The sequence below is a fragment of the Camarhynchus parvulus genome, chromosome 5 (genome assembly GCF_901933205.1).
Source record: "Camarhynchus parvulus chromosome 5, STF_HiC, whole genome shotgun sequence".
Taxonomy (NCBI): Eukaryota; Metazoa; Chordata; class Aves; order Passeriformes; family Thraupidae; genus Camarhynchus; species Camarhynchus parvulus.
This window is the reverse complement of record NC_044575.1, coordinates 16204456-16224408: the sequence shown is the minus strand read 5'-3', so window position 1 is coordinate 16224408 and position 19953 is coordinate 16204456. Positions and strand designations below refer to the sequence as shown.

The window sequence follows — 19953 nt, the reverse complement described above, 5'->3', positions numbered from 1 at the left end:
CCTGACAAAATTCACTAGTACTCTGGGAACTCCTGTCATCAGAAAACCACATGCCAATCAGCCAGGAACATATTCCTGTGCATGGTTCCTTCCCTGACCACAGCTTCCCATTTCAGCTCTTTCCTGAGGATTTAGTGTGGTGTTCTAGATAATGAGGCAGAGATAGAAAGCCCGAGCACAATCAAAAGCTTGCTCCTTCTTATCTCTTACCTGTTGGTAGGTCTTTCTGATTTTGTGCAAAGCACATTCCAGCACCATCCCCGGTCTCATTACTAGGAGAGGAGGGGTATGACCCTGTGTGTGCACAAATTTCAAGACAGGGGGACAGAAAGGAAGGGCTCGTGCTAGGCACCTTTGCTGTACTAAGGGTGGGCTGACCTCTCTAGCTCTGTGGCAACAGCCTCATGTGCAACTTCTGTTCAGCTCCTATTGAGTCCCACTCATGCCTTTGTGCCTTTGTGTCTTTGTTTTCTCTGCCCCTGCTGTTTCTAACAGGCACACCTCCATCCACGCTGAGCACACCAAAATCGACAACCACTACCTTGCCGCCAGAGACTCTCACCACCACCACCAGCCCTCTGAGCACCACAACCACTGTTCCTGGATCAACAACAACCATCTCAACTCCTCAAAGTATGTTCCTAATGCTAGTAATTCCCATAAAAACCCCTCTGTGTCTAACCACAGAACCAACAAATAATTCTCTGGCTCTGTTGTCATTTCTGGCCTCACTGTGGCAGTAATGAGGGTCTGTGAGTACATCCATTTGTGGCTCTGTGTGGGATCAAGGATGTCGGTAATTTTTGGGCATTCCAGGTAATGAGATGTGCCCAAAGTTAATTTGGGCTTTTTCAAAAGTGATGAGGATGCAGGCACCTTGTTCTTGTTCTTGTCTTTCTTGATGCAACAGTGCCCTGAGAAGGTATTTCATTTTCCTGCCCAGCTAAGACACATGCTGAGCTGATGGAAAGTGTTGCTTTTGCAGCTGCTGGACCATGTCCTTCAGCTGGGCAGCATATAGTCATGGAACCCATGATGTGCAGTTGGACAGTAATTTTTGTTCTTGGCACTGGCATTTAGGCACTGTTTTAGGCTCAGCTGTATAAACTTTTTTCCCTCACTTTTCCTTCTTGGCCATGTCTGTGCTAATCTTTGGTTATAGATGCAGGAAGGAAGGATTCCTCTCCCATGCTTTTGGCTACGTGCTACCTCTTGTGGTGAACTGTGGTCTTTGGCAGATCAGATCCACTAGTACTCTGTGATGTCCTTTATCAGGATGACGTTGGGAAAATCACATGACTAAAATGTGTTCTGCTGCATGATCCATTTCTGTAGCACAGATTCCCTGAGTTCTTACTCTATGAGTTAGTGAGGTATTTAGGTAATGAGGCAGAGATAAAAAGCCCCAGCCAGATCCAAAGCATTACCCCTCCTCATCTCTTAACTACTGGTAGGTCTCTCTAATTTTGTGAGAAGCACCTTCCAGCACCATCCCCAATCTCTTCACTAGGAAAGGAGGGCCATGACTATCTGTTTACATGGATGTCAACGAGTTTTCTTTCTGGGCTGAGAAAGGAAGGACTGGTGCTAGGCACCTTTGCTGTACTAAGGGTGGGCTGACCTCTCTAGATCTCTGCCAGCTGCCTCATGTGCAGCTTCTGTTCAGCTCCTGTTGAGTCCCACTGATGCCTTTGTGCCTTTGTCTGTTTTCTCTGTCCCTGCTGTTCCTAACAGGCACACCTCCATCCACACTGAGCACACCAAAATCGACAACCACTCCCTCACCACCGAAGACTCCCACCACCACCACCAGCCCTCCGAGCACCACAACCACTGGTCCTGGATCAACACCAACCATCTCAACTCCTCAAAGTATGTTCCCAAAAGCAATAATTCTCACCAAAACCCCTCTGCCCCCAGGAACAGAATCAACAAAAAATTCTCTGGTTCTGTTGCCATGTCTGGCCTTGCTGTGGGAGTAGTGAAAGTCCATGAAACACCTCCATATGTGGCTCTAGATGGGATCAGGGATGGATGTAACTCCTGGGAGTCCCTGGAAAAGTCCTGTGGCCAGATCTGGCCCTTGGGCTGGCTATTTCATAAAGAATAAGGATTTAGGGGTTCTTGGGGGAAAGTCTTGTCTTTCCTGACTCAACAGTGCTTCAAGATGGTGTTTCATGTTGGTGCCCATCTTAGACAGATGCTGAACCAATGGGTAACATTGCTTTTGCAGCTGTTGGACCGTGTCTTTCAGCTGGCCAGAATGTAGTCACTGGACCTGTGGAGTGCAATTGGAGTGGGACTTGGTCTTGTGGAAGAGCATTTCAGGCTGTGTTTGGGTTCAGTTGTGTAGACTTTCCTCCTTTTCTCTTCCCCCTATGCCCACTGTGTGTTAGTTGTTGTCAGCTGTTAAACATGTAAGAAGGAATGGTTCTCCTGCCAGTCTTTTTGGGAACTTTGCAGACTGCCTCTTGTTGTGAACTGTAATTTTTGGGTGATCATATCTCTGATGAGATCCACTAGTGCCCAGGGAAACTCTGCATCAGACTGACATTGGAACACAGAAGAAATCACATGCCAATCATGTACATGCTTCCATCCCTGATTACAGCTTCCCCTTTCAGCTCTTACACTAGGATTTAGCAAGGTGTTCGATAATAAGGCAGGAACAGAAAGCCCCAGCTGGATACAAAGCATTACTTCTCCTCATCTCTTACCTATGGATTGGTTTGTCTGATTTTGTGAGAAGCACCTTCCAGCACCATCTCTAATCTCTTCACTAGGGAAAAAGGGCTATGACCCTCTCTGTGCATGGATGTCAAGGATTCCTCCTTTCTATGGCCAGAAAGGAAGGGCTGGTTCTGGGGACCATTGCTGTGCTAAGGGTGGGCTGACCTCTCTAGCTCTGTGGCTGCTGCCTCATGCACAGCTTCTGTTCAGTTCACATTGAGTCCCACTGATGCCTTTGTGCCTTTGTCTGTTTTCTCCGTCCCTGCTTTTTCTAACAGCCTCATCTCCACCCACACCGAGCACACCAAAATCGACAACCACTCCCTCACCGGAGACTCTCACCACCACCACCAGCACCTCGACAACAACAACCACTACTACTGGATCAACAACACCCACCTCAACTACTTCAAGCACATCCTCACCAACACCAACATACACCACCACCACCACACCAACTCCAGGTACTTCTCTGATCTGTGCTGTTGCTTGCTCCTTTCCTGTTGCTCTGAAGGTACATGAGCACCTCAAATTGTACATCTCAGATGGATCCAGGATGGGTGTAACTTCAGGACAACACTGGAACAGCCTTTGCTTAAAACTTGCCTTTCATCTGACTATTTAAGAAGGAAAAAGGTTTTGTTGTTCTGGGGAAAATGTCTTGGCTTCCCTGACAGAGAGCCTGGTATTGAAAATTTCATGTTGCTGCCTAGCTTACATGGATCCTGAACTGATGGGAAATCTTGCCTTTTTTGCTTCTGGACCTTGTCCTTCAGCTGGCCAGAATTTAGTCACTGCATGGCTTTGGTTTTTTGGCACTGGCATTTTAGGCACTATTTGTACATAATTGTGTAGACATTCTTCCCTCTATCCTATTCCTTTACCCTGTTAGTGCAAAAACGTTTCAGTGGTTATAGATGTAGGAAAAAGGATTCCTCTGCCATCCTTTCAGAACAGTTTCATTCTGCAGACTGTGACTTTCTTTGAACTGCATCTTTGGTTGATCAGATCTACAAGTACTCTGAGAAGCCACTTATCAGGGTGACATTGAGAAAACCACATGCCAACCAGGCAGGAATATACTGCTGTATAGACTTCCTTCCCTGATCACAGATTCCCATCTCAGCTCTTACTCCATGAGTTAGTGAGGTGTTCAGGTAATGAGGCAGAGATAGAAAGCCCTAGCCAGACCCACAGCATTACTTCTCCTCATCTCTTACCTATTGGTAGGTCTCTCTGATTTTGTGAGAATCACCTTCCAGCACTATGCCCAGTCTCTGCTAGGAGAGGAGAGTCCTGATACTTTCTGTGCATTGATTTCAAATATTCTGCTTTCTACAGCCAGAAAGCCAGGGCTGGTGCGAGGAACCATTGCTGTGCTAAGCTGAGCTCTCTAGCTCTCTGCCAGCTGTCTCATGTGCAGCTACTCTTGAGTTCACATTGAGTCCCACTAATGCCTTTGTGCCTTTGTTTTCTCTGTCCCTGCTTTTTCTAACAGTCCCACCTTCATCCACACTGAGCACACCAAAATCAACGACTCTGCCACTGGAGACTCCCACCTCCACCACCAGCACCCTGACAACAACAACCACTACTACTGGATCAACAACACCCACCTCAACTACTTCAAGCACATCCTCACCAACACCAACATACACCACCACTACATCAACTCCAGGTACTTCTCTGGCCTGTCTGTTTCTTGCTCCCTTCCTGTGGTCGCCCTGAAGGTACATAAGCACCTCAAATTGTGCATCTCATATGGATCTGGGATGGGTGTAACTGCAGAGCATCCCCGGAAGAGCTGTTGCTTAAAACTTGCCTTTCATCTGACTATTGAAGAAGGAACAAGGTTTTGTGGTTCTGGGCAAAAGACCTGGTCTTCCCTCACTCAAAAAGGCTCAGAGGAGGTGTTTCATACTGATGCTCAGTTTACACAGGTCTTGAACTGATGGGAAATCTTGCATTTTTTTGCTGCTGGACCTCATCCCTCAGCTGGCCAGAACATATTCACTGGACATATGTGCAATTGTGGCATGGCTTTGGTTTTTCAGTACTGGCATTTTAGGCACTGATTGGACATAACTGTGTAGGACTTCTTCCCACTTTCCCGTTCCTTTGCCCTGTCAGTGCTAATGCTTCACAGCTGTTATAGATGTAGGAAGGATGGATATGCTTTTGGAAAGAGTTTCATTCTGCAGATTGTGACTTTCTGAGAACTGTGGTCTTTGGCTGATCAGATCCACTAGTATTCTGGGAAGCCACTTATCAGGGTGACATTGAGAAAACCACATGCCAATCAGGCAGGAAGATACTGGTGGGCATGCTTCCTTCCCTGATCACAGTTTCCCATCTCAGCTCTTACCTGAGGATTTAGTGTGGTGTTCTAGATAATGACATGGAGATAGAAAGCCCCAGCAAGATCAAAAGCATTGCTCCTCCTCATCTCTTACCTATTGGTAGGTCTCTCTGATTTGGTAAGAAGCACCTTCCAGCACCATGTCTTTGCGAAGAGGGAAGGGACCTTACCCTGTGTGTGCACAGATTTCAAATATTGTGGTTTTTGGGGCCAGAAAGGAAGGGCTGGTGCTAGGGTAGTCTGACCTTTCTAGCACTGTGGCTGCTGCCTCATGTGCAGCTTCTGTTGAGTTGACATTGAGTCCCACTGATGCCTTTGTGCCTTTGTCTGTTTTCTCTGTCCCTGCTGTTCCTAACAGGCACACCTCCATCCACACTGAGCACGCCAAAATCAACAACCACTCCCTTGCCGCTGGAGACTCCCACCATGACCACCAGGCCTCCAAGCACCACAACCACTGTTCAAACTATCACCACAACTCTTGAAAATATTATCACCAAAAACCCATCGGTTCCACCCACTGAGGCACAAAGTAATTCCCAGGGTTTCATGTTCATTGCTGATTTTAGAAAACAGGGCTTATTGGCAGCTTAACATGTGTTTTAGTTTCTAAACTCTGCACTAATGTAGTTGATTATATTTCAAAAACATCCCAGCTAACCTTTCAGCAGCAATGTTATATCCCCTGCTGTCCCAGTTCATCTGCCTCTGTTAAAGGGCATGAAGTACATGAGGGAGTTTGCCTGTTCTCACCCAAATGTAAATTAGTTGTCATTGAAGGACCGTCCTTGTGGGCTGCCTGGGCAGAACCAGTGTATCTTAATTCCTCTAGCATTATTACTGCACTCTTATTGTGTACACAGTGCTTCTCTCTCTACTATGTGTTACTTATGTTATAAAAGCACAAATAGATGTCTCTAACGCTGGTCTGTGAGGGTCATGAACACTTTTTAACATCCTAATCAAAAACTATTTTAAAGGAGTTTCCATTAACAACCATAATGAAAACTGGCCATGTGAAAAAGCAGAAAAGTGTATTTTGGGTTTGTAGCATCCCAAAATAGCTTATGTGTGAGTAGTCTTAAAGGCCTTGGCATTAGAAATGGAACATAGACTACTCCACCAACGGCTCCGTTTCTGTAGAATCAAATTACTCTGACCATAATCAATAGTGATATGAACGTGCCTCATGAAGCAACATAGGGAATAATGGTCTTTCCATAGAATATAGTATGACAGCAATACAGTATTAATCAGAGTTCATTGATCAGTGGAGTCCCCTGGGATCTTGGACTGCTGGACTCTTCCATGCAATATAAACTTTTAACACTGCGGAAGATGTTCCCTCTGACACTGATTGTTGATAAAGTGTTTATATGAATGTCTCCTACGCAAGAGGCAGGATATTTTGTTAATAATCCCTCAGTGATGCAAAACTGTTAATAAAACAATTTCTGCTTTATTTCTATCTAAAGACCCTGTGCTTAGGCTTGTTGAATTACATATACTTAGTGGAAAATGAGATGACATTAGGAAGAAAATGCAATTTCACTACTTAAAATACTCTGTTTTCTTCCTGTCTTAAAGAGACACCTGAACCAGAGACGCTGACAACAACAAGCACTCCAGTTACTCCTTCAGTTACCCCACTGCCAACTACAAGAACAACAGAAATAAGTACTGTGTCTACTGCAAGCACCACTAGTCAACAGTCAACATCACCAGTGTCAACAAGCCCAGTGACAGCTACCACATCTGAAGTCACTGAAACAGAATCAACCACCAAGACCACCACTTCAGGCCCCACACCCTCAAGATCCACCAGCACCACACCAGTAACAGAAACATCTGTCCATGAGACCACTACCACCAGTTCCACCCCTGGCACCACCACAACCTCGGGACCAAGCAGCCCTACAGGAACACAGCCACCCATATCGACAACCCCATTCACTGGAACAGGATCAACCACCAAGACCACCACTTCAGGCCCCACACCCTCAGTGTCCACTCCCCCCACCACCACAGTAGGAACAGAAATGAGTACCCCAACCACAACCTCTGCAACTGTTACTACTCCAACAACATCACCTACATCAACCAGCCCTGTGCCAACCACCACCTCTGGTACTACTCCAACAGAAAGCTTTACCACCACTTCAGGAACCACCTCTAGTAGTTCTATCACAATCAATGCAACAACCAGCATCTCCACAACCTTCAAAACCCTGCCCCCTGTCTCAACTACTACATCTGGGCCTACTGCAACATCAACTGCAGTCACCACTACAGGAAGTTCTACACACAGTGCAACTCCTCCAGTTAATGGCTCAACTACAGGTTTAACACCAACCACTCCCAAAAAAACTTGTACTATTTTCCCTAATGAAACTTATGAGGTGAGTAAATTTCATACTTTCATTGTGCTTTAGATGGAGACTAGACACATAACTTCAATATTAGTAATGTGAAGAGTGAGCATTAATCTGGATAGGAAAGTGTCAGTCTGTTCTATTTCTTTTGTTTTCTTGGGCATCAGCAGGACTTCCAATGATATTTGGATTAATAGCTTACATATTGCAATTAGCTCTTCAAGGATAATTTTTAAAAAGCTTTCTGCAAGGAACTAGATCGCAGTTCAGCATTTGTCCTTGTTGTAGGATGGCTCTGATGAAGAGGAAACCAAGAGCTAAGTTGTCCTAAGCTATCTTCTCTATTTCTGCCTTTGAATAAGTCCAGAGTGGGTATAAGTTGTTTGTGTGTTTACATTGCAGCCCAACAAAAATCCATAGGGCTGGATTTGGAATGAGTCATACTTGTTCACAGACTGGCTTCAGGGGAGGACTGTGAAACAGATAAACAGATCACTGCATTCACTGCTTGTGAAATTTGACTCAGAGTTTTTTGTTTTGTTTTTTTTTTTTTTGACACAGACAAGTTTGTGTCTTGTACATATCTAAAGCCTCATCATAGTTTAGATGCCTACCAAATTGCTCACTAGATCTGCAGGAAATTATACATGTCTGCAAAACTGGTAGAAGATAGAAGAAAACTCAATCACAATGCATGGACACAATCACCTTGGACATTTTTCCCTGAACAGCTGGTATTCACTGTAGCTTTAGCTGTTAATCTATTCTAGGCATTCATGGAAGGCAATTGATCATATATTGGCCATTCATATTGATCAGTGTCTTTCACTGTTCTTTAGAGAGGGTGTTAGAGTGATGACACCTTAGGAGATTAGGTGAGACATCTCACTTTTAGATAGCTGGAACTAGAAAAGATGATTCTCATTTTGGTTTACTGGCTTGATTTTTGTGCGTAATGCTTTCCATTTAGCAACTCTCAGTTGTTCTAGCTCATATTGCAGACCTAGATAGTGCTGACTGATGCACTTCCATCCTATTTTCAGATTTCTGATGGGAGAAAACTTGTTAATAAACATATGTTTTTTTAGAAACCTGCGGAAGATATTCAGGTGTAACTATTGTCAGTCTCACTGCTTCCTAAAGGTTTGTCTCTGTCTCCCGTTCCCCTCTCTCTTCAAACACAGCAAGGTGACTCGTGGATGCTCTGTAACTGCACGAAGGTTATATGTATAGAAGACAACATTGTCCAGGTGATTCCAATAATCTGCAATCCACCCCCGAAACCCACATGTGCCAATGGACTGTCTCCTGTGCCAGTCATGGATGAGGATGGATGCTGTTGGCATTGGGAGTGTGATTGTAAGTATATATTTTGTTGAATATTTAATCTCCTGGGGAAACAATACTGTTGTCAAAACCAACAATATTTATCAGGGAATGAGTATCGTGCAAAGCTGTGACTCACTCTTCTAGTGTTGGTTAGAATGCTCTGTTGATTCTTTTTAGCTAATTGAGTGATTGGCTTAAATTGCCATTATCTCTACATAACTGTTGTGTTAGTAGAGTAAATTGGTCTCCCAAAGAAGGATTTAAATGTCCAGATGCTGATATTTATAGGTTAGAAGTACACAAATATTTGTTACTTGTCCAGACTATTGGTAAGATATATCTATGGTACAGTTAATCCTATTCTCAGTTGTCTGTCATTAATATCAGATGAACTGTGCGCTGAAAGTGCCTGATTTTTATTGATGACTTCTAGCTAATGAGCTCATGCATTGACATATACACTTCATTAAAATTAAAATGCCCAAAGTTCACTGAGATGTTTCCCACATCTACAGATTTTGCTTGTAGTCTGATATGATTTTGTACGTTGCCATGAGAGCCTAACTTAACTATGTTTTTTTTAGGCTACTGCACTGGCTGGGGAGATCCACATTACATGACTTTTGATGGACTGTACTACAGCTATCAAGGGAATTGTACATATGTCCTTGTGGAAGAGATCAATAAGAAAGTTGACAACTTTGGTGTCTACATTGATAACTACCATTGTGATGCACGGGATGTAGTGTCCTGTCCTCGAACACTCATTGTGAGACATGAGACTCAGGAAGTGAGGCTAACAACAGCACAACCAAATACTCTACAAGTAGAGGTACTATTGATTTCTTGATTCAGATACTAATACTGCATCAACAGGATCATTATATTCATAAGGTTTGGGAAAAAAATAATGTGTGTTTTAGATTCAGTAACAGTTTAGATTATAAAATTAGACTGCTTCAGAGCATTTCAAAGCATTTTTTTACTCTGAATCTGGGCAGAAAAAAAATCTACAACTTCCTGTCTTTTTAATTTCAAATCTTTGCAGATCTCTCCTAAATACACAAGTGTGGACAAATTGCTAAGAGTTAAGGATATAAAATAAGTTAATTTATAATTAGCAATAATGTAACAAAGGAAAACAACGTGGAATGGGAGGAAATAATATAAGGTAGACATAGCAATAAAGTGCTGGCCTGAAGCATTTTTTAAAAGTACAATTAGTAGCTTTGACTTGTGTCACCTTTTTAGTTTTTCAGAGTAGGACACATATTTTTATTCCACTGATAAATGTGATGCCAAGGTTTTTGGGCTTCAAAATTAGTGAGAAGTGTTTGGGACTCTTAGCTTTTTAATGTTTGTTTGGTTTATTTTTGTACATTACTGTGTAAGAATATTACAAGTTAGGTTGCAACATATTGTTGAAAATTTACAATATTTAGACCTCTTTTTTCTCTAAAGCAAAGAAATCTCTGCTGAGTGAAAGTAGTAGTATTAGTTTCACAGGTATATCATGGCTACTGTATTAAAATAAATAATACAGTTTAGTCTTATTTCTGTTATTTAATTTTCCTATAAGCACATTCCCTTTATGCCCAGAAACCTAAAACTTTAAACCATATGAATTTAGGTGAATTTTATATTCCTCTTTCATGAGGAGTTGTTGATGCCATAGTCACTCTAACAAGTGTGTTGAGTGTTAGGATTTATCTGGTTTAAACATTAAATAACCTCATTTGTCAGAGGTTAATGGACTTTTTGTGGCTCAGAGAAGAAAAGTTTCACTTTCCAGTAACAAAGGAAACACAGGAACATTTGTTACAAATTAAAAGGATATTATTTACAAAACAAAGGAACAGTCAATTGTTTTGAAAAGTCAAACCAAATTTATGCCTCTTTTCTGTTTTCCTTTATTTATTAGGTGACAGTAAACAACCAGCTCGTGGCTTTGCCTTACAAGAAGTTTGGTGTGAGCATCTACGAGTCAGGCATAAATCGTGTTGTGGAAATTCCTGAGCTGAAAATGAATGTGACATACAATGGCTTGTCCTTTTCTATCAGAATGCCCTACAGCCTGTTTGGCAACAATACCCAGGGACAGTGTGGTAAGGCTCACTCTTCCAATTTTTGCACTCGCAGAAAACCACAGTGACAGCCCTGATGCAAAGATGAATGGTATTTCCTAGCAAATCTGTGAGTGAATTCTTTCTCCCCGTACCACCCTTAGGTACTTGCAATAACAACACGGCAGATGACTGCATGCTGCCAAATGGAAACATTGCAGAAAACTGTGAAACCATGGCAGATCATTGGCAAGTCGTTGATCCTTCCAAACCACAGTGCTCTCCAGGCCTAGTTCCCACAGGTTCACCCAGCACAGCACCAATACAGCCTTGCAAAGAATCATCCATCTGCGAGCTTCTTTTGGGAAGGTAACAATCCTCTCGGTTTTACAAGCCTTTGGTCTTTGATTTAAATGGAAATTTTAGGATTAGTTTAGCAGTGGAAAGTGTCTCTAGCTGTTTCTCCATTTCTTGTATCTTTATGATTTGCTTCTACTCCTTTTACTTTTTCTGGTTATTATTTTTTGCTGACAGTTTCTTTCAACCCTCTGGCTGCCGTATTAACCTTTGTTGATGTTCCCATATTCTTCTACATTCTCTGCCCTACCCTGTCCCATGTTCTTGCCTCCCACTTTACTTAGCAGAAAACAGAGTCCAACTGAAAACAGAAATCTTAATTTTTAGAACATCATGTCAGAACTGAAAAGGAAAAAAAATCAAAATTGCTTTAAGAGATAGCACATGGTTGCACCCAATAATATACCACTCCTGGACTCAAAATGTTGCTGTCAAAGTGTTTTATAGGTGAGGGAAGAATATTTTAAGGTATGTTGGAAGGTTACTATCTGGATAAGTGCTCTTAGCGCAAATCTCTCATCAATAGTCCACATCCACATCTCCTTAATCTCCCGTGTCCACTGTTGCCACATCATAATATGTTAAGCACATTGAAAAAAGATATGAATCATTCAGTAACGAATAACAATAACTATTTCTGTTTCTAGTGTGTTCAAGCCATGCCATGCATTTGTCCAGCCTGAGAAGTACTACGCAGCCTGTGTTTTTGATAGCTGTGTGCTTCCCAACCTAGACCTGGAATGCTCTAGTCTGCAGATCTATGCTGCCATCTGTGCTGATCAAGGCGCGTGCATTGACTGGAGAAAACACACCAATGGTGTATGCTGTAAGTATCTGGACATAAAAATTCATCTTGAATTATTAAGGAAGATTATGTAGAACTGTTTCAGCAGTAATGTCATACTGCTTTCAGAGTAATGAAGACACCAATAAATCACAGACCTGCTCTCCTTAAGTAATTTTGCAGTAATATTTTTAACAAAGGAAATGATATATTGGCCTGCAAAAATATACATGTATTGACTGTGCCAGAAACATCTGTATCAGTACATACTTTTTTTGTATGCAGGAAGCTCTGTGCTTTGCAGGCATCAGCAGATCACTCTCTATTTGGTGACATGTACATTAGTTTTCATCTGTAGTAAGAGCACAAAGGGAAGGATGACACTCCCTTTTGAGAAGTTGTGCAAAAGAGACTAAAACTATGCAAAAAATTCTAGTCAAGATGTAGACTCCTGGCTTTATCACCTTAGTGTAGAGTACAGTATTATATCTTTATGGCTAAATTGCATGAAATTATTCCATTTAGAGACATAAGTCTATCTGGGATAATTCCTCTTTACTTCTCAAGATTGTCATAGATAAATAGGAAAATGAGTAAACAGTGTTTAAGTTCTTGGCATAAGGTCATGGGGCTTTTATACAATATTGTTACTGAGCTGTTCCTCCTTTTTGTTCTTCCATTCCAGCTCATGAATGTCCTTCAGGTAAAGAATACAGAGCATGTGGTCCTATTAAAGAGATGACCTGCAAATCAAGGTAAAAAATTCCTTCACAGTTAGTTATAGCTTGTACAACTATTCAGTCGTATCTAATGCGCAGGTGAATGAGCAAAATCAACCTCCTCTCATGTCTTAAACTGACAGTCAAATTTAGCACTATTCTGTTGACCCTAAATCTGGGTGCCTGAACTGTTTCTGTTTCTGTTGTTTGGCTGTATCAGACACTGCAACCTCAATCACAAATGTGCAGATCATTTGCCACTGTATTTTCAGTGAAAGGTTATTTGACATAATCCTCCTGTATGTGCCAATGACATTAATGGTCTTTCTCTGAACATTTTGTCTTACAGAGGACAGAATGAGACTTCAACTAAACAAGTGGAAGGCTGTTTCTGTCCTAATGGAACCATGCTGTATGACTCTGGTGTGGATGTCTGCGTGAAAACCTGTGGTGAGTGTTACTGCTTCACTTGGATGCATGATTGTTTCCTCTTTGTTTCCTTCCATGTATACAACAAAGATTTGACTGTATGCAGTGCTCATACAATTTTTAGTAGAGATGCCTCCTGTTATATGACTGGTAATGGAAATTTATTCTGGTATTTTCCAGGCTGTGTTGGAGTGGATATGATACCAAGAGAGGTATGATGCTATATGCTTTTGGATTTCAAGTAGAAGTTTGGGTGGGGAGACGAGAGTGGTTTCCACTGGTACAATCTTGTTTTGTCATTTCTTTACTTTGTATTCCTGGTTTTACTTTTGTTCCTTTTAATTGGTTACTATGCAATCACTCATTTTATTGTTTTTCAATGGCAGTTTGGAGAAAAGTTTACAGTGGACTGTCAGGACTGTATTTGCCTGGAAGGTGAACATGGCATTGTATGTGAGCCTCATGTATGTGATCAAAAGAAGGTCACTTGTGATGGAGAAGGCTTCTATGAGGTCACTGAAGTCAATCCTGAAGACTCCTGCTGCCCTCTTTTCACTTGCAGTGAGTTTATACTCTTGTTTTTAGTCTTTCTATACCTCTTGGAAATAGAAAGGAAAAGAGACTGAACTACCTTAGTACCAGAGATCTACAGCAGGGAGTCACAAAATAGTATCTTTTCTCATGCTTTTAAAAATCAACTTGCCTGGTGCTAGGGAAAATACATTTTAATATTGCAATGATTCAGTATAACTGAATTTACAGTTATGGGACTCAGCATAACTAAAGCTATAGATATTGTGTTTAGGGCCACATTTTATTTAAGCAAAATGCAGAGAGATTATGGAATTCTCTGTGGATTTTCATTTTCCAGCAGTTGCCTAAAATCATGGAGAGAGTAGGAGTTGTTCCCTACTTCTTTGTGTAGAATGGTGATACTTTATTAACACAACATAATTGCACAGTAGAAAAAAATTCATAAACTAATACAGTACCCCATATCCAGTGCCTGGATTTATGTGGTAAAACGTGTTCCCTATCTGCAATTTGTTTTTTTTTCAAGACGATCTGGATTGTTTCCTAGCAATAAAAAGTTCATCCTAAGTGCTTTGATAGGTGCTTATTTCTGGTATCTGGGAATTAATGTATTCTCTAGCTTATTATTTTTATTTTTCTTTTCCTCAGAATGCAATACAAGCTTGTGCACAGCTAAAGCCCCCAAGTGCTCACTGGGATTTGAAGTTCATTCTTATATTCCCACGGGTCAGTGCTGTCCTGTATACCAATGTGGTAAGTCCCTTGGAAATACATTACAAAGATTAGCCTTATAGTTTTATTTATTACATAATTTAGCATTACGCTTAATAAGACTGTGCAATAGCCTTTTGAAAGAGATGTTAAACACAGTCAGATTCTACAAATTCACTACTATTAAAATTGGTTATTAGTGCTATAGTTATGAAACTAGGAAATCAGATACAGCTCAGGTGACTCAAGTTCAATTTCCTGCTTATAAGTACATGTTAGAACAGCTACAGAATTAACTGGGATGATGATCTCAGCTTAATCTAGCAAAGTCCCTAGAAGCATCCCCAGTAGAAGACACATTTGCAGTTCTTGCTAACTGGAACAAGGAAGTACTTATATCAGTTAAGTGGACATTCTTGGCTACGAACTGTACTGCATATTTTGGGACAAATCTTTTTCCCTTCTTGCACATGCGGTATTAGTTTTTATACTTTATACATGTCCTATCTGCTACCAGAACTGGGGAATAACCATATGAATTGTGATTCATTGTGGAAGAAATGAGTTGGATTAAAGTGGGTTGAAGACATTTTTAATTCATTTTTCCTATCTAAACTTCTAACTCCTTGCTTATTAACAGTTCCCAAGGGGGTTTGTGTACACGAGAATGCTGAGTTCTTGGTAAGTTCTGTTTCAACAGTCTTCAAAAATGCTTAAAAGACCGTTAGTATACTTGATCAGAAGTGCTATGAAAAGGTTTATCCAGTACAATAAATATTTTATAAATTTTTGCCAGGAGTTTATCAATTTCACAAAGCCTAAATCTTTTTTGGAAAGTTTCCTGGAAACTTTTCAAAAGGAAAGAAATTGAAGAGCTGCATTTATGTCAGTATCATAGATAAATTTGGGTTAAGTGTGCTGGCATTTAAAAAAGTCAGTCCACATTTACTGTCAGCACATTATTGCAGTTTCAAGACTCTGTTTTCAAAAATTAAAAAACATGCAAATAAGTATTATTGTAACCAAATTTAGATTTCTATTTCTCTTGGGTCTAGTAATTGTACCTTTTCTTTTAATATCAGTAAATGTCTGTTTAAACATGTAATAACTCATTAATATGTGGGTTTTTTTCCTTAAAATGTGTAGCCCAACTCCTCAGTCTTTGTTGACAAGTGCCAGAATTGTGTCTGCACAAATGATGTTAACGTCAGCACTCAACTGAATATCATCTCCTGTGAGCGTGTCCCCTGCAACACATACTGTCAACCAGTAAGTGGCAAACTTAAAGAAAAAAAAGACCCCAAAATATCCATATATGTGAACTCCAGTTTGATCAATGAGTGGTATTAAGCAAAGGACAGGGAGTTGAAACCCAGAGACCAACTCCAGCATGGATATCAACTGTTCTTTGAGCAATCTTCTCCCTGAGATTAACTGTGTAACTGTCAGCATTCAGTTCACACTGGCAGAATTAGCTGGGAAATTTCTGTAGACCACCTTGTGGGGTAATATTTAATTATTATGCATATTTTTTCTAGTGCTTTAATTTATTCCATTTATAACCTGCTTGTATCACTTGTCTCCTGTTGGTTTGGAACACAAAAAGGCACGTATCTTGAGTGCACTTCAAAGCATAATCAATTAATGGATTCATATGTTTTCACTTATTTCTCAAAAATTGTAGTGCTATTGTTTTTAATTACTTTTAATTTCTAGGGATATGAAATTAAACCAGTGAAAGGTGAATGCTGTGGAAAATGTGTGCAGACCAAGTGTATTATACAGACAGCAGACAATTCTGAACTCATCTTGAGTGTAAGTGTGCTCTATGTCTTAGTTCTCTACCAAATCTGTAAAGTTTCCAGTTCCAAAAAGGGAACATCTCTTTGCCAGAGACAAGGCTTTAGTATAAATTTGCACCTGAAAGATCAAAATCTCAAAACCTAGCTACAATTTTTTCACCTGAAAGTAGGTCTCATGAAATAAAATTATCTATAAGGCCCTTCCTGGAATGAGAAATCCAATACCATTAGAAGGGATTTTCTTCCAGTGTCTGGAAGCTTCAGCTTTTCTATGTTATTTGATTTCTTGTATGCTGAAAAACGCTATTAAAGCCTGCATATGAAACAATTCTATTGCCCTAGCAGGATAAAGGTTTAGAGTCTTTCTTAATTAATATAAAACAGTCTAGCTTTTTGAAGGCAAAATCCATTGGCATGGATGATTTTGTTAAAGTACTCCGTGTACTTTAGAGACATTTTTCTCTCTTTCTCAAGGAAAATACCATATAAAACTGAAATTCTCTCAATGTAGGGCATATTGCAATACATGTCATGATCTGTATCCCAAATGGCTGTTAACCTAAAAATAATTGACTGGGAAACAAGATGAAGATTATTATCAGAGGGCAATAAAATTTCTGTCTGAGATCCCTTCAGCTTTCCATATTACATTTTGAATTTTACTTGCAGCCTGGAGACTTTAAAAATGATCCTCACAACAACTGCACCATTTATAGCTGTGTAAATGTCCATGACCAGCTTATTGCTTCCACATCTGAGATTACCTGTCCAGCATTCAATGAGGACAGCTGCAAACCTGTAAGTAAAAATGGAAAATTTACCCTCTACTCCATACATAGATTACTTAATTTTATTTCAGCCATCTAACTAACAACAATAGTAAAATTTAGCTCTGATGGCCTTTCATCATAATTTCTCAGTCTTTAGGGCAAAAGTTCTAGATGCATCCATGCACAGCCCTATAGAGTATATAAAATAAGATACCCGGGTGAGGATTCAAGGTTTATGATTGGTAGCTGTCTCTCAGTAGCCAAAATACTGGTCAGCACCAAGATACTAAATCTTAGCTGACTGCTTTGTTTGGGGTTCTGTCTCAACAAGAACCAGGTTTCCTTGAATGTTAAAACACAAGCTGTTCAGTCAGTAAGTAGATTGCCAGTAACACTGTGCATAGTCCCCATTCAAATACAGAGGACTCTGAGAAACCATTTGTTGGAATTGCTTCTGAGCAAAAATTTCATGATGTTAACTGTAGACTTCCTTCAAAGAATTGTTTGTATTTTCACAGTCCTTTGTAAGTTGATAAATTTCAAGTCGGGAAGAGGCTGTTATCTTTGGTTATTTAGATCAATGTTACAGTACAATAACCAGTTTTCACAGGTTATTTACAGCCCCTGAAGAATTGCTCTCCTCAGTTTTTGGCCTTAATGCCTTTTTAATATAGAAAAATAATATAATTTTTTTTGTTTCTTTTTTATTTTAGGGAACTATTTCATTCTTACCTAATGGCTGTTGCAGAACATGTAAGTATGCCAGTGTATCTGAATCAACAATACAGAGAATGAACTGTCTTCTTATATCAGCCCATTTTCCAGATAAATTTGTATTTAAATAGATACTTCTACGTTTATATTTGTCATTCCAAGACTTCGCTGTCTGATCTCCCTGGAGAAGTTTAAACTGAAGCAGAAAGAGCACTTAAGGCAATTCTTTGAGTGCACTAGTGAAGCCCGGGGAATGCTGAGGTGAGAGGGACTTCTGGAGCTATTTCACCGAAAGGATTTTCTGCTCTTTCCCTGTAGGTGCCCCTCTGGACAGCAGCACACCATGCTCTGTGCGCCACAGAAAAGACTTTATCGTCTACAATGGCTGCCGCTCCGTGGACAGAGTTGACTTGACTGAATGTGAAGGAACATGTGGAACCTTCTCGCTGTAAGTAAACTTACCAGACAATGAGATTTAAGTCCTGGTGGCACTGAGCTTGTTTGTATAAAAGGAACAATAAATAGTAGACTACACAATGGTAGAAGACCTGGAACTATCTGCTTCATGAATCATGGACATAAAATCATGGAATCTGTGACCGACGAGTTGATTTGTCGTAATACAAAGCAGAAAAGTGTATTAAATTGTCTTGGGATTCAGACAGCTCTGATAAGGCCTATTCATCCATTAAGAGCTGGCTTTGTGTCAGACCGCCTAGGCTAGAAATCGTCACAAAAGAACATGGATTATTTCCTGTAATGAGAATGAGCCCAGAGAGCAGCCAGACTTGGCAACTGGAAGTGGAAAAGCTGCTTCTCAACAGTTAACAGCTAAAATGAAATACACATACATCTTTCAAAGGGAGATTCAAATATGCACAATTTTTATGCAGTGAAGAAATGAGAGGTTGCTTGAGGTGTGGTATTAGTAGAGTAACTTGAGTATACATTTTTCTCTGAAATGAGAGAATATATTAAAAATTGGCTATAAGGAAGTGGTTAGTAGGACATCTGGCAGTGAGCTACTAAAACACTAGAAAAACAGTTCTAGCTCTCCAAAGAAACTGTCACTTACTGCCTATCACTGAGCTTGCCACAGTGCACCTTACATGGATGAAAATGAAATCTTTAGTATCACATGGAACTCTGAGAAGCCAGGGAGTTTATTAGTATTTTGAAATTCCTGATCATCTTAGGGTCTTGTTGTGGTTTCTTCTACCAAATACAAGAAAAAGATGGATCTTGTCACAGTTTATAGCCTGATATTGACAGATTCTTCAGGTTAGGAATGGTGCTTAGGAAGCTGATGAACACAAGATTGCAAAAAATACTTTGCAGTGAGATGGGAACAGAAAGAGCTGCTGCTTCCTCTTCGTGTTAACACTGCCCTGATTGGGTTAGGCATTTTATAATCACTGCTCTGTCAAATGAGCTTAGCATTTCCATTAGCCACAACTGTGGCTCTTCTCACAGGAGTTCTGTACCTGATTCCACCCTCTCCTATACATTGGCTTCTGGCACCGAGTAACATTGCCATTTCGCATGTTGACAGATACTCTGCTGAGGCCAATTCTATGGACCACAGCTGCTCCTGCTGCAGAGAAACAAGCACCACTGAGAAGCACGTGGTTCTGAAATGCCCTGGTGGGCATGCAGTGTCACACAAGTACATCTATGTGGAGAGCTGCAGCTGTCAAGACACCGAATGCAAGAGGCCGGTGTCCGAGGAGCTGCAGAGCAATTAAGTAAATGACGAGGCGACCACTCTGAACAGGATCAAGAGATCCATCAGCTTAACATCAAAATGAAGGCAAAAAGTCCCTCTGGCATTATTAACTAAAAGGACTGTGAACCATTCTGAGCTTCCTTGACTACTTTTCAACTTTACTTTTCCCAGTAACTGCATCCTGTTTGTTCTCTAATTAACTAACTGTGCCCTATTTATTTGTGCACAAAATAAGAACACAAATTTGTATTCTTACAAGTGCACAACCTCTTGAGTCCTTTTCAAATCCTCTGAATGATTAAAAGCACATCTCAAAAAGCATGGCTTTTGTACTCATTTTTATACAGTCTTGATGAGTTTTAGTTTGAAGAGAGAAGAAAAGTTGTTTTTCAAGTTATAGGAAGTCAAGTGGTTTCCTAAATTTTTGGGGTATCTACTCATGTCTCCTTAAAAGCTGATCAGATTGTGCTGTTCAGAAGATCCAGTCTATAAGGTGGTATAGAAGATTATGCTGTCTACCAAAACAAAGGCAAAGATGAATAATGATCATGAAA

The 19953-nt window shown here is 40.5% G+C and overlaps 1 protein-coding gene across 1 annotated transcript in view; it reads left to right on the top strand.

Moving 5' to 3' along the window:
* The window catches only part of MUC2 (mucin 2, oligomeric mucus/gel-forming), a 62896-nt gene extending 43478 nt beyond the window's left edge, over positions 1–19418 (top strand). The window contains exons 45-64 of the mRNA XM_030949090.1: positions 3009–3165; positions 4341–4445; positions 7002–7488; positions 8646–8820; positions 9375–9622; positions 10712–10895; positions 11018–11222; positions 11858–12042; positions 12683–12749; positions 13063–13163; positions 13323–13354; positions 13529–13703; positions 14325–14429; positions 15028–15068; positions 15534–15656; positions 16104–16202; positions 16859–16987; positions 17673–17712; positions 17992–18121; positions 19226–19418. Of these exons, the coding sequence (XP_030804950.1) occupies positions 3009–3165; positions 4341–4445; positions 7002–7488; positions 8646–8820; positions 9375–9622; positions 10712–10895; positions 11018–11222; positions 11858–12042; positions 12683–12749; positions 13063–13163; positions 13323–13354; positions 13529–13703; positions 14325–14429; positions 15028–15068; positions 15534–15656; positions 16104–16202; positions 16859–16987; positions 17673–17712; positions 17992–18121; positions 19226–19418 (2981 nt within the window). The remainder of the gene's footprint in view (positions 1–3008; positions 3166–4340; positions 4446–7001; positions 7489–8645; positions 8821–9374; positions 9623–10711; positions 10896–11017; positions 11223–11857; positions 12043–12682; positions 12750–13062; positions 13164–13322; positions 13355–13528; positions 13704–14324; positions 14430–15027; positions 15069–15533; positions 15657–16103; positions 16203–16858; positions 16988–17672; positions 17713–17991; positions 18122–19225) is intronic.
* Positions 19419–19953: the final 535 nt, after the last annotated feature.